Source organism: Diadema setosum, chromosome 11 (assembly GCF_964275005.1).
Source record: "Diadema setosum chromosome 11, eeDiaSeto1, whole genome shotgun sequence".
NCBI lineage: Eukaryota > Metazoa > Echinodermata > Echinoidea > Diadematoida > Diadematidae > Diadema > Diadema setosum.
This window is the reverse complement of record NC_092695.1, coordinates 14,576,266-14,590,597: the sequence shown is the minus strand read 5'-3', so window position 1 is coordinate 14,590,597 and position 14,332 is coordinate 14,576,266. Positions and strand designations below refer to the sequence as shown.

Sequence of the window (14,332 nt, the reverse complement as noted above, 5' to 3'; positions counted from 1 at the left end):
AACCAATGCATTTATTATTGAATAGATCTGGGTTTGTTCATTATTACAATTTTAACACTGCACTTCACAAAGAAGATTTTTCTTTCTTTCAGAAAGGTCTACCAGGTAAAGATTTGCGTAAAAAGGATCACAACCTTCCACATTCAATCCTGTCGCATATTTTTCAAGAACGGATGTACAAAACGCAAAGAGATTTTTGGGAAGAAAATAAAGAACGCATCTTTAATCCCTTCGGGCGCAACGATCATACGTTGTACAAGATAACAGCCGAAATGATTAATTAAATCATCGCATTCCCGCTGGGCACTATAATGAAAAATACCTCGCAAGTTACGGTTAAAACAAGGCCTGTATGTTATTCTATCTGCGCTGGTGTTTAGAAAAACTTCACAAACAAGAATTATTACAATTAAGATTTAACTCATTTCAGCTCCTACTTTTTCGTCTAATTCACAAATAATTTCCCTTTAATTCTCTCAATAATAATGATCCATAATTGTGTAATAACAATGCAAAGGATGTCCTTAGGTTTCATTTATGGGTATATGATGTCGTGCTTATGTTTTTCTTTGTTTTTGATACGTACGGATATAACGAGGTACCGGTTATAACGAGGTAATATCGCCGGTCCCACGGACCTCGTTATAACGGGGTTTCACTGTAATACAGTCTCTATATGTGCAAAATCTAGCCCCTGTAAGGCATATGGTAACCAAGATACACAATAAAGAATATTTGACCTTTGAACCTCATTTGCATAGGCAAAAGGGTGTCTAAACAAAGAGTTATTTTACAAAATGATCCACGTATCGTGGTCCATGTATGCAAAATATGGGGGTGATACCCCATACAATAACAAAGCTGCAGAATGAAGTATATTTGATCTTTGACCCACTTTGCACAACCAAGAAAGCATTTGAGCAAAAAGTTGTTATTTTGTGAAATGACTGTTGCAACATAGTCTTTATGATGTGAGCAAAATATGGGAAAGATAGGACGTATATTCACCAAGATAAAGGATGAAACATTTATTCGACCTCTGACCCTAATTTCCCTACCCAAGATGGTGTCTGATGAAGTAGTTGTTGTTTTATGAAACGATGTACATGACATGGACTAAACATGTGCAAAATATGGGGGTGATAGGGCCTGTTTTTCTCAAGCTATTAAGAAGTCGCAAAAAGAAAGAAATATCTCCCTACATCGAAGCTAAGCTTCAATTTCAACCAAGGTTTTCGATGCATGATCCCAACATCCAACAAGATAATGGAAGGCACATTTCTGGTAGGACAAAGTCTCAGCTACAACATATTGAAATCTGAGAGAAATTCACTGAAGGATAAGTGAGCAAGTGCTAAATGAAGACAGTCATGTCAATTTTCATTTCCAGAAAAACTGCAATCCCACAGAGATAACACGTAAACTGTTGAAAATTGACATGGTTACACTCAATTGATTTTTTTCGAGGTGATAACATCATCCGATCTAAAGTCTGATAGTACAGAAAGAGCATTCAACAAGCTACAACATAATGAAATCTGAGAGAAAATGGGCCAAGGATAAGAGAGATAATATGCTCGAGTGAACTTGAAATTTGATGACGTCATTTTGAAATTTTTTTTTTTAAATTTCATAGAGGAATTTGATATCATTTTTCATTTCGCCAGCATCAACCACCCATGTTGTGACATTTACAACTTGACCAGCTTTAAATATATATCGTCGCTGGGGTGACAAGACCTCGTATCTACAAAATGTCAAATGTTCAGGAGAGCCAAAAAAAAATGGCGAATGGGATACAAATTGTAGCCTTTCCTTTGACATGCCATGGTGGCTTCATTTTTGGAGTAAGACAGTTGGGACATCACTTAACCCATTATTTGACCATTAATTAAAAAAAGTCATTTTCACCAAAATTGCAGATACAAGGTCTTGTCACCCCAGCGACGATATGTAAAGAAAATGGGGGGTCACCGTCCGTCCTGACGAGCTAAAATGGATTGAAAATTAGCGGTATTTTGACATTGTATTTGCACTGTATGTCGGCATTGACGCATGCGTGGAATTTCATCTTTGAAGGACCCTTACAATGTATGACGTCATATCGAGTCAAATTGACTTGAAACTTGGTAGAATCATTCTTCATGTCTTAGACATCTGATCCATGTAAAACTAGAAATGTCGCTGTGGCGACTGATATGCCTCCGCCACAATGCATGATTCTCCCAATAGGTGTATAGTAGATTAGTACAATGTCTTCACAATGTGTGATGACAGTTCCACATAACTGGCAAAATATTGAAATGACAGGTTTGTCAGAAATGTCTTGAATGTTCACTTTCCTTGAACTAGGTTACCTATAATTGTCTAAGAGTGCAGGTACATGTATTTGGGGAATTAAGGACTTTTACTTGACTTTTGACCGCCCCTTTCATAAGTTCATGCATTGAGTAATTTTCAAGGTATGAAGAAAAAGTGTAATTACAGTATACAAGAGACCCGCGGGTCTAGTGCTCACCTGAGTATCGCAAGTTCACCTTTCACGCAGTCACTATCTAAATTATTCACAGCTCTACCAACATTTGACCAGGCATTCTCAAGTAGAAGATGAAAATGTACAATAAGGGCCCAAATTTTTAAAGATTCCATATAATTTGGGGGGATGGGGGCCCCCTGGGGCCCTCTGGTGGGGCATGGTGCCCATTTTGATAAATTGAGATCCTGACCCCCTAGGGATGCTACCTGCCAAATTTGACGAAAATCAATCATGAGGTTTTCAGGAAGAAGATGAAAATGTACAATTCAGACCCCATTTGGACCTTCTCACCCCCCTCCCCCCCCCCCCCACCCCCAAGAGGGGCACCCCTGGATCTGCTATGAACAACCTTGAAACTACAGTCATTAATGTACTCACTCATAGTATTATCTTAGCTCATAACTTCTGATTCTAGAGAAGATTTTTAAAGATTCCTTAATTTTGGGGGGTTTGGGCCCCCTGGGGGCCCCCTGGGTGGGACATGGTGCCCATTTTAACAAATTGAGATCCTAACCCCCTGGGATGCTACCTGCCAAGTTTGGTGAAAATGGGTCATAGGGTTCTCAAAAGGAAGATGAAAATGTACAATTTACGCCCCATTAGGACCCCTCCCCCTCCCCTGGGTCCCAAGGGGGGCACCCCTGATTCTGCCATGAACAAACTTAAAACTGCAGTCATCAATGTACTAATTCATAGTATTAACTTAGCTCTATCACTTCTGGTTCTAGAGAAGAAGATTTTTACAGATTCCTTAATTTTGGGGGGTTTGGGACCCTACTGGGGGCCCCCTGGGTGGGACATGGTGCCCATTTTAACAAATTGAGTTCCTAACCCCCTAGGGATGCTACCTGCCAAGTTTGGTGAAAATGGGTAATGGGGTTCTCAAGAAGAAGATGAAAATGTACAATTTAGGCCCCATTAGGACTCCTCCCCACCCCCTCCCCTGGGTCCCAAGGGGGGCACCCCTGATTCTGCCATGAACAAACTTAAAACTACAGTCATCAATGTACTAGCTCATAGTATTAACTTAGCTCTATCACTTCTGGTTCTAGAGAAGAAGATTTTTACAGGTTCCTTAATTTTGAGGGGTTTGGGCCCCCTGGGGGCCCCCTGGGTGGGGCATGGTGCCCATTTTAACAAATTGAGTTCCTAACCTCCTAGGGATGCTACCTGCCAAGTTCGATGAAAATCGGTCTTGGGGTTTTCAAGAAGAAGATGAAAATGTAAAAAGTTTACGCACAACGGACGCCGGACGCCGGACGAAGGGCGATCGCAATAGCTCAATTGAGCCTTTGGCTCAGGTGAGCTAAAATAGAATTTTTTTCTTTTGCATTTTTGCCTGGCCTTTGACCCATAACCTTTGACTTTGACCTTCTGGCAGGAAATTTCCCAGAAAATCTCCATTAGGTAATACATGTATATATTAAGTTTTAAAAATAATCCTGCAGGCATTGCATATACTGGTATATGAGGGAGATAGTGAAATTTTGAGGAGTTGACCTTGACCTTTGACCCCCTGACTATTGACCCATGACTCCTAAATTCCCTAGATAATCCCTGCCAATCAGTACATGCGTATGTACCAAGTTCCATGAAGATACATTGAACCATTTGCGAGAAAAGTGAAATTGTATCATTTTCACCTGACCTTTGACCTTTGACCTTATGACATGAAACTCTCTAGAGAATCTTTACGCAGTAGTACAGTGTACATGTCTACACTAAGTTTCAAGAAAATACCTTTAGGCATTGCACAGATGTGGGGGAAATAACATTTTTTACCATTTGACCTTGACCTTTTGACCTTTGACCTCTTGCCAATTTCAGGCATCAACTAATGGTCCCATCATATGTCATCCTTGGACCAAGTTTGGTGAAGGTTGCTTCATCCAGTTTTGAGTTATCACATAAACAGATAAATTTTAGGATTTGACCTTGAGTTTTGACCTTTGACCTCCGTCCGATTTTACTCAAAAACTAATGAAGTAATTGTCCCATCATACACCATCCTCAGACAAAGTTTGGTGAAATTTGCTTGATCCAGTCTTGAGTTATCACGTAAACAGATACAATCTCATGATTTGACCTTGACCTTTGACCTTTGGCCTTTAACTGATTTCACCCAAAATCTAGTCAAGTAATTGGCCCATACTTTATACTTGGACCAAGTTTGGTCAAATTTCAGTCAATATTACTCAAGTTATTGCGTAAACGAATGCGGACGGACGTACGGACGGACAACCCGAAAACATAACGCCTCCGGCACCACTTCATGGCAGAGGCATAAAAATGGGAAATTTCCCACTGCGTACGAGCTGCGCATGCGTATATGTGGGCGCACATACGTGTCCATCAATTTTTTTATTAAATGCTCCAAATGACCTGAAAAGTGTGAAAAATAATTTTGAGCTTGCTAGAGCATGTTAAAATTTCAACGCACGTGTACGTTAACCGTGTCATGATCAAGTGGATAGAGTGGATAGATTTTGATTTGAACTATATGTCATGCAAATTTCAGTGAAAAATTCTGTCCCATTATGGAGATATGATTGATAAAGTGATTTCAGATGACGTCATACTGACGTCAAGGATGACTGATCATGTTGATACATTAGATTTGTTGTCTTTATGACATGATACATAGTTGATATAAGTTTGAGGTTGATAGTTGAAGGACTTCTGGAGTTATGGTCTACGCAAGATTTGAGGAGAAATACAGAATAATGAAAAATAATGAAGAAACAAATCAGTACAGATACAGAAGGTCATCCGAGAGGATCTCTCTGATCACCTAAATATTGTCATTGAAAATATTCAGTCTTCATAGTGTCCATTCCAGTCGAGTACATGTATGCTACGTAGTTGACAACTTTCTACACCCTCCTCATTGAAACAGAATTGAACTATCACTGCAGTCATTTTCTTTATTTGATAACCTGCATTGAACTGAAGTTTCATATAGTGACAGTTTCTCACGTAATAATGATAAAACAGTCAAACATATGCAAACTTCGAGACTGTGCAGCTTCAGGCAGCAGGCAGGATGCTACTTCTTCTTCTTCTTCTTCCTATTGTGACCCTATTGCTCTTTACACCTGCCCCTCTGGCCCTGGTTAACTAGAGACTCATTGCACTACTGTTAGTATACAAGTATAATGTTTATATGAGTGCAATGGACTTAAAGGATGGTACAGTATTGGTGATGTACAACATGAAAAAGATGGAAAATAAATGTTTTACAAACTTGGAACTTGAACTTGAAACAGTATTGTTGGAGATGAGAATTGAGCTTTTAACTTTTTGCAAGATACCAAGGAAAAACCTATAATAGTACAGAACATACCATTTTAAAAGGAATTCAAAGTTTATTTGATGAAAATCAGGTTTGGAATGACTGAAAATTGAAATGTATCCAAAAACAAAGTAAAACAAAGCAATCGTACTAAAATGTGGGTCCCACACTTTATTAGAATCACTCTGTTTTGGATATCTCAGCCATTTCAAAACCAATTTTCATCAAATACACTGTAAATGTTGAATTCCTCATGGAATTATGATTATGCTCTTTCATATTTCATAAGTGGTTTCTCATTATCTCACAAAAAAATGTAAGAAACCTGAAATTAGGTCTCAACCAAAACTATACAATCCCTCTTAATCTTTCACCGACTGATATATTCTGTCCATTGCAAGAATGAACAAGGAAAAGTAGAAATTACGCGGTGCGTAATATACGTCCCCGCCGGAAGTAGCATTTTGTAGCAAAATGTGCAATACAGGTCAAAAATCAAGGTCAAAGGTCAAAGATGTCAAAGGTCAAAATTCTGTGTAAAGTTTTGAAGCCCTCATCTAGTGCCATCACATAAAGCAAACGGAATCGAAATCGGGTTAGAAATGGCGAAGGAGTAGCATTTTGTAGCCAATGTACAATACAGGTCAAAAATCAAGGTCAAAGGTCAAAGAAGGCAAAGGTCAAAATTCTGTGTAGAAGTTTTGAAGCCCTCACCTAGTGCCATCACATAAAGCAAACGGAATCGAAATCGGGTTAGAAATGGCAAAGGAGTAGCATTTTGTAGCCAATGTACAATACAGGTCAAAAATCAAGGTCAAAGGTCAAAGAAGGCAAAGGTCAAAATTCTGTGTAGAAGTTTTGAAGCCCTCACCTAGTGCCATCACATAAAGCAAACGGAATCGAAATCGGGTTAGAAATGGCGAAGGAGTAGCATTTTGTAGCAAAATGTACAATATAGGTCAAAAATCAAGGTCAAAGGTCAAAGAAGGCAAAGGTCAAAATTCTGTGTAGAAGTTTTGAAGCCCTCACCTAGTGCCATCACATAAAGCAAACGGAATCGAAATCGGGTTAGAAATGGCGAAGGAGTAGCATTTTGTAGCAAAATGTACAATATAGGTCAAAAATCAAGGTCAAAGAAGTCAAAGGTCAAAATTCTGTGTAGAAGTTTTGAAGCCCTCACCTAGTGCCATCATATAAAGCAAACGGAATCGAAATCGGGTTAGAAATGGCGAAGGAGTAGCATTTTGTAGCAAAATGTACAATATAGGTCAAAGGTCAAGGTCAAAGGTCACGACTGAAATTCTGTGTAGAAGTTTCAAAGCTCCCTTGTAGTGCTATCATATAAAGCAAACAGAATTAAAATTGGCTCATAAATGACAGAGAAGTAGCAAATTGAAGATTTTGATCACACACGGACACACACACGGACGGACGGACGGACACACACACGTACGGAGCCCGTTTCATAGTCCCCTGCTCGAACTCGTTCGGCGGGGACAAAAACTTTATTATTTGTTTTATATAACACCTAAAGTAGATCCTTGTCATTTGATGTTTTATGAATGTAGAAACAAGAGAGAATGTGTGGGATCTGAGATCAAGAGAGTGCTCACTGAGTGCTTTACGCTAGCGCGCTGTCGCATACACACTGCAAATGCAAGCATTTTACTTGCGTAGTACAAGTGTGTACATGTATGCCAGGCTTTCCGCATGCGTGCAATGGAGCAATTCGTATGGATCCAAGATTGCACTGTAAATGGAGCCACAATTGCACGAATGATGACGTAATGGGAAGACTGAGTAATAGCAAACAACCAATCAAATGACAAGGATCTATGTAGGTGTCATATAATGCTGAATGAACAGTTACAACTGCTGCACTAAATGTGCAGTACTCATCCATTCTACAGATCTTTACGAGGCCGATATTATGGTACTGCAATTACTGTATACGCCGAATATTTCGTGAATTTCGCAAGTCAGCTGCTATTCGCGAAATTAAATATACGCGAAAATATTGACTCTAATGCCGATATGAATGTGACGTACACATACATTTCTCCATTCAGTACGGGACTCCGCGATCACGAATTTAACCACTCATGAAAATGTCGGGAAGTCCCGATTCGCGAAAATTAAGACTCGCGAAATATATGGCATATACAGTAGCTGATCGATCACTTGGTCCACTCCCACTTCGTCCAATAGCCCTTTAGTCTCAACCCACACGGTCTAATCCCGTTTCATCAACAACCAGCTTGTCTAATGACCATTTAGTCCAATTGCCACTTGGTCTCATTACCAGATGGCCTACTTCCAGATGGGCTATGCCCATTTCGTCTAATACTCACAGTTCATTAGACCAAATGGGAAAAATCCCAAGGAAACACAATAATTTGCGATTAGACCATCTGGTTATTAGATGAAACGATAATTGGCCAAACTAAGCATCAGACCAAGTGAGGATTAGAGCAAACAGGCATTAGATGAAATTGACAGTACACCAAATAAGTTTAGCCGTAGTGGTGTTAGACGAACTAGGAAGTACATGTAGACCATCTCATAGCAGACCAAGTAGCAATAAACCCTGCAATTATACCCCTTCACAGAATTTGAATATGTGTTCAAGTCCCTTTCCTTATTGTTTTCACATCATATTTTACTATTTTGACTTACATAAAATAGGCAGAAACTGAATCGTGTGTATGATCTTTTCATCGCACATGGCGATCTTTATAACAGTCCCAAATATACAGATTTATGTAAGTTCTCCACACAAGAAGCCTATGGCATGGCAAAACGGTACACAACACATTGTGGTCTGAATGCAAATAAACATGGGCAGGGCCACAACAACTTCTCTGAGTAACTTTGAGAAGGCTTTCCTGATTGGTTGAAGGTGGGGAAGCTTTTTTTTACACTAGATTTAGTTTCATTACACTGCCAGCCAATCATAAATGAGTTTATGGAGTGGTAGCACCAAAGCCTTTGGAGTAATCTGTCAATCAAAATAGGGCCGACTGAATCGGCTGGAGCAATGGCGTTGCAAGCTTTGGGCCGATTACATCTGCCCGTGACTTTTGGTTCTAGAGAATATCTTTAAAGATTCCTTAAAGGGACTGTACAGTACTGGTTGAGGTGAGGATTCAGGTTTATAACATTCCTAAGTGAGATAATGAGAAACCTTTTATGAAATAAGAAAGAGCATGTAATTCTAAGAAGGATTCAACGTTTATTGATTAAAAGTTGGTTTTCAAATGGCTGAGATATCCAAAAAAGTAATAATAATAAAAGGTGACAGGCCCACGCTTTTTTATTAGGATCTCTTTGTTTCACCTTGTTTTTGGATATCTCAGCCATTTCAAAACCAATTTTCATCACATAAACTTTTGATTCCCCTTAGAATTGCATGCTCTTTGACATCTCATAGAGTAATTTCTGAATATCTCGCAAAATGTTAAATGCTAAATTCTCACCTCAACCAAAACTGTACAGTCCCTTTACTCTTGTGGGTCCGGGCCCCCCTGGGCGCACCCCCCTCCCCCCAAGGGGGGCATGGTTGGTGTGTTTAATATATCAAACTACTACAACAATGTGTGTTAAATATATCAAACTACTTTTATCTCAATGTTGATTTTGTTAAATACACAAGTATCATAAAATTTCACAAAATCCTAAAAAATTATCACCTTGATGATCCAACAATGACAATGTGCGTACAGGGCCATACCTTGTTGGCGCAAGGTTGTATCGGGGACTTTGTGGCACCCTTTGGTGTCCGAATTCTGGCAAGTTGGCACTTGCATTCAACCCCTGTACATTTACAGTAGATGGTCTAGTCACCATGGTCACTGTGCATCGGCACGTACAGAGATTTTAGTTCTTTTGTGTTTATGAGGATACGTATTTCTCAATTTTTAGAAATCTATATATGAGGTACTGCAGTGTAGGCCTATGGTTAGGCCCTAGGGCCTAATGCACTTGTCAATTGTAGTCCCGGCCCCTGGGTACCCGGGGATGGCCGGGACTTGCATCCCACTTGCAATTTTGGAATGTTACACTACCCGGCCAAGTCCCGGCCAAGTCTCCGACAGGTCGGGCAAAATTTTCACAGAAATCCCCCGGTAAGTCCCCGGCAGGCCGGGCAAAATTGAAGTTGAAATACCCGGCCAATTCCCCGACAGTCCGGGCAATATTTGTGCAGAAATCCCCGGCCAAGTCCCCGACAAGTCGGGCATATTTGCATAGAAATCCCTGGCCAAGTCCCGACCCTCAAGGCCGGTCACACTGCCCACAAGTCGCGTAAGTTTGCGTGAATCACGCAAGAAATTTGGTTTTGCGTGCTTGTCCGTTGAGAATTTTCGCTGATTTACGCGATGAAAATCACCGATGAATTGCGCAAGAACTACGGAAATATCACTAAAAAATCACTAAACCACGCACTTTCAGCGCATAGGCACGCAAAGGCCCCAAATAGGGCGAATTCGTGGTTGTGCGCGACGACAGAGGTCCACGGAAAATCACGCATAATCTGCGCTTTATCACAATGAATTGCGTATGAATAGCACATGAACGTGATAGCGGCAACATTTTCGAACGATCACTGATATTCCATGCATATTTCGCGCGTTTTTCGCGTAAGAACAACGCAAACTACGCAAAATTACATAAAACAGCGCAATACTGCCTAAACTTCAACGCGAAGCCAAGTTTTTAATTTGAGCTGCTCAAAAACCTGGCCTTTGAGGACCTGTCACACTGCCCAAAAGTCACGTAAACGCATGAATCACGTAAGAAATTCGAGCCTTATTTTACGCGATACATGCACGATTTGCGCATTTCATGAGTTTGTCTACAACATGGAACCTCTGTAGTTGTCAGCCGATGTACGCCGGATCGGCGCTTAACACAATTCCAGGTTTTGAGGAGCTCAAAACTCTGCTTTGCGTAAAAGTTTACGCAGTATTGCGCTGTTTTACGTAATTTTTGCGTAGTTTACGTGGTTCTTACGCGAACAATGCACGAAATATGTGTGGAATATCAGCGATTGTTCGTAAAAATGTTGCCGCTATCGCGTTCTCCAACGACTCTCCACTGACGATTAGCAGACATAAATAATGACGCATGTTTCGCGCTTGCAACACCTACGTATCACTGAAAATCACTGAAAAAAAATATTAGAGTAGGCCCTAGGCCTATGTATCTCTAACAGAACACGCAAATACGTAATACTTACGAAATACTGATCGATGAATCACTAATGTATCACCAACAACTCACGTATGATTGTGGTGCTATATTTTTGCGTGATCTTTCCGTAGTTCTTGCGCAATTCATCGGTGATTTTTCATTGCGTACATCAGCGAAAATGGTCAAATTCTCGACGGAAAAGCACACAAAACCAAATTTCTTAGTTACGTATTTATGCGATTACGCAACTTTTGGGCAGTGTGACCGAGCCCGCCCGCATGGAATCGAAAGTTCCACGTCAGAAAAATTCATGAAATGCGCAAATCGCGCATGTTTTGCGCTAGGCTCTATTTCCTTACGTGATGACTTTTGGGCAACGTTACCGAGTCCTCAATAATAGCGGGGAATTGCTAGTCAAGCGAAATAATTTATGGTCACATTACGGTACTGGAAATGGTACATACAAGTCATGATCAACTCTCAAGCAAAATCTGGCTCAATCCCGCGCCAAAATTCCCGCCCCAAATGCTTGCCATTTGGTTGGAGCGAATTTCCCCCAACAAGCCCCGGTTTATTCCCCACCCACCGGGGCAAAATAATTGAATTTCCCCCGGCAACACCCCGGTATATCCCCGGCCCACCGGAGCAAATTAAGTGAATTTCCCCCTACAAAGCCCGGTCTATTCCCGACCCACCCGGGCGAAAAAAATGCTGAAATCCCCGCCCAATTTGGTTGCAAGTCCCGGCCATCACCGGGTACCCATTATGGGCCGGGACTACAATTGACAAGTGCATAACGTTATATAAAATTTTTAATACTAATACTATCAGTATAGGCGTCTACTGACGTACTGTACTGTGGGAGCTTTGGGGCTGGTCGCAGTTAAATTACCTCTCCTCGTACCAAGTAACCACGGTAAGAGATGATGGTGACGAACAGATCAGTTCGGGAAACCCACTCACAAGGGGGGCCCCTCCTTATAAGTAACCCGTCCCCCTTATAAGTAACCCCGTCCCCCTTATAAGTAACCCCCGGGGCACCCCTTATAAGGAGTCTCCACGCTGTTTTGCAATGCAACGCGAAAATGAAAGGACTGCGACAGTCGCCATGTCTGCACTCAAACATTGCCGCGCCGCCGCGCCTGGCGACACTTACGCCAGTAATCGCTCGCATTTCAGCATTCGCATGGGTCGTTTGACATCGCATTTAAATCCATGATTTTAGATATGATGCCTCAAACCGATTTTGCTCAAATTTCGTGAGTAACTAGGAAACTTGTGAAGCTTTATGGACATAATCAAGCGAATTGCCGCAGTCCTTTCATTTTCGCGTTGCATTGCAAAAAAGCGCGGAGACTCCTTATAAGGGGTGCCCCGGGGGTTACTTATAAGGGGGACGGGGTTACTTATAAGGGGGACGGGTTACTTATAAGGAGGGGCCCCCCTTGTGAGTGGGTTTCCCGAACTGAGATGATGATGATGATGATTAACGGTAACTTATGTGAATCGTATATTACTGCGACCAACCCCAATGTGAAGGAGCGCCCCGGCGGGCCGGGGTTGGCCCTACCATCGCGTAAGCCCTAAGTAGGGCCTACAAGGAGCGATACTGCCGATAGGACTGATGAAGGAGCGCCCCGGGGTTAGCCCTACCGTACACACATGGTACAATTTTGAATTTAATATTTTACTATGAAAGTGCAATGAAAACTCACTCTGCAGACTCGATTTCAAGAGACATGCTTGGTGCAAAGCTTCCTTCTCTTAATGGATAGTAAAACAGTTGTAGATCTTAAAGGTGGCGGGGAAACCAAAGACCAAGTCAGGCGTAATTCAGTATAGACCTATTATACTAGTAAACAGCAGCCAGACCCGCCATCGATCCTACGCCATTGATCCTACTGAGTGGTACATGGTGCGGTACGGTGTAAGCTAACTGTTAACTTGGTCATGCGTTGGTACATTGCAGAACACTCTGGTAGTAGTCTCGGCACGCGTACGCGTGTCAGTGGGTTGGTTGTACTTACTGGTCGTAATGTCCATTAATTTTCACCATATTTGTGAATAATCATATTTATTTGATTAAAAAACATCTTTAATAAATTAAAGAAATAATTTTTAAAATATCAATAAAAGGTTTTATTGCTTTAATTATTTTAAATCTGTTAGTCAAAATGCTAATTTTGGCAAAAATTATAAGTGCGAGGGTACTCTCCGTGAGATCGCAATGAGGCTATGGAACGCCATGTGTTGCAATAGTTGGGAACACCACTTAGCTGATAGCGGTTTTCACTCTGTGATTTTCACCTCTCTGATGAGAGGTTTTTCTTTGCTCGTACAAAGTAAAAACCAAACAGTATAGAAGCTAGCGCTTCTATACTCTTTGGTAAAAACTACTGATCAGAGGTCACTAACTCTGCACGAGCAGAGAAAAACCTCTGATCAGTAGTTTTAACTCTAAAGGCACAGCGCGAAACCTCCGATCAGTAGTTTTGAACATCAAAATGATCAGGAGTTTGCCCTGCACTCACACCTCGATACCTCTAGGCCAGCGGATTGCGATTTTTTTTTCCGTAACCCTAACGCGTCGAAATTGCCAATTGTGTCACTTGAGCAAAGACTATCAGTGTACTGGCTGGTTTTGTACGCATGCGCTTGGACTTCGGCATACTGTACTGCTATACAGTATGTACACACTAGATACCAGTGGCATGGGTCGTCTGCTAACACAGAATCAGATTCGAATGTGAATGGCACGCCCTTCAAACATAACAACGTGTGTGTGTGTGTGTGTGTGTGTGTGTGTGTGCGTGTGTGTGTGTGCGTGTGTGTGTGTGTGTGTTCAAAACATACTGTACTGCTATACAGTATGTACACTAGATACCAGTGGCATGGTCTTCTGCTAACACAGAATCAGATTCGAATGTGAATGGCACGCCCTTCAAACATAACAACGTGTGTGTGTGTGTGTGTGTGTGTGTGTGCGTGTGTGTGTGTATGTGTGCGTGTGTGTGTGTGTGTGTGTTTAAAAAAGAAGGTGATTCAGCAGCACAAGTGTTTGCGTGAAGGCAGATATGGATTGGCTCGAAGTTACTAAGTAATCAGAAAGCATTTTTCTGAGATATTCATGCAGAATTCTATGTCAAGTAATACGCACAGTATGATTTGTATATATAGACCTATATTGTACTATGTGTTAAGAAAAATATGATTTAGAAGCACAAGAGATAAGAATTCAGCTGCTTATTTTTGTTCAAATTATTGTAAACATGGGCCTGATAATAATAAAGAATATCATTAAAAAAAAAGTTTTT

At 41.1% G+C, this 14,332-nt stretch overlaps 1 protein-coding gene across 1 annotated transcript in view; it reads right to left on the bottom strand.

Moving 5' to 3' along the window:
- LOC140234708 (WD40 repeat-containing protein SMU1) overlaps window positions 1–12,865 on the bottom strand; it is a 74,098-nt gene extending 61,233 nt beyond the window's left edge. The window contains exon 1 of the mRNA XM_072314742.1: window positions 12,734–12,865. Coding sequence (XP_072170843.1) covers window positions 12,734–12,759 — 26 coding nt within the window. The 5' untranslated portion in view covers window positions 12,760–12,865. The remainder of the gene's footprint in view (window positions 1–12,733) is intronic.
- Window positions 12,866–14,332: the final 1,467 nt, after the last annotated feature.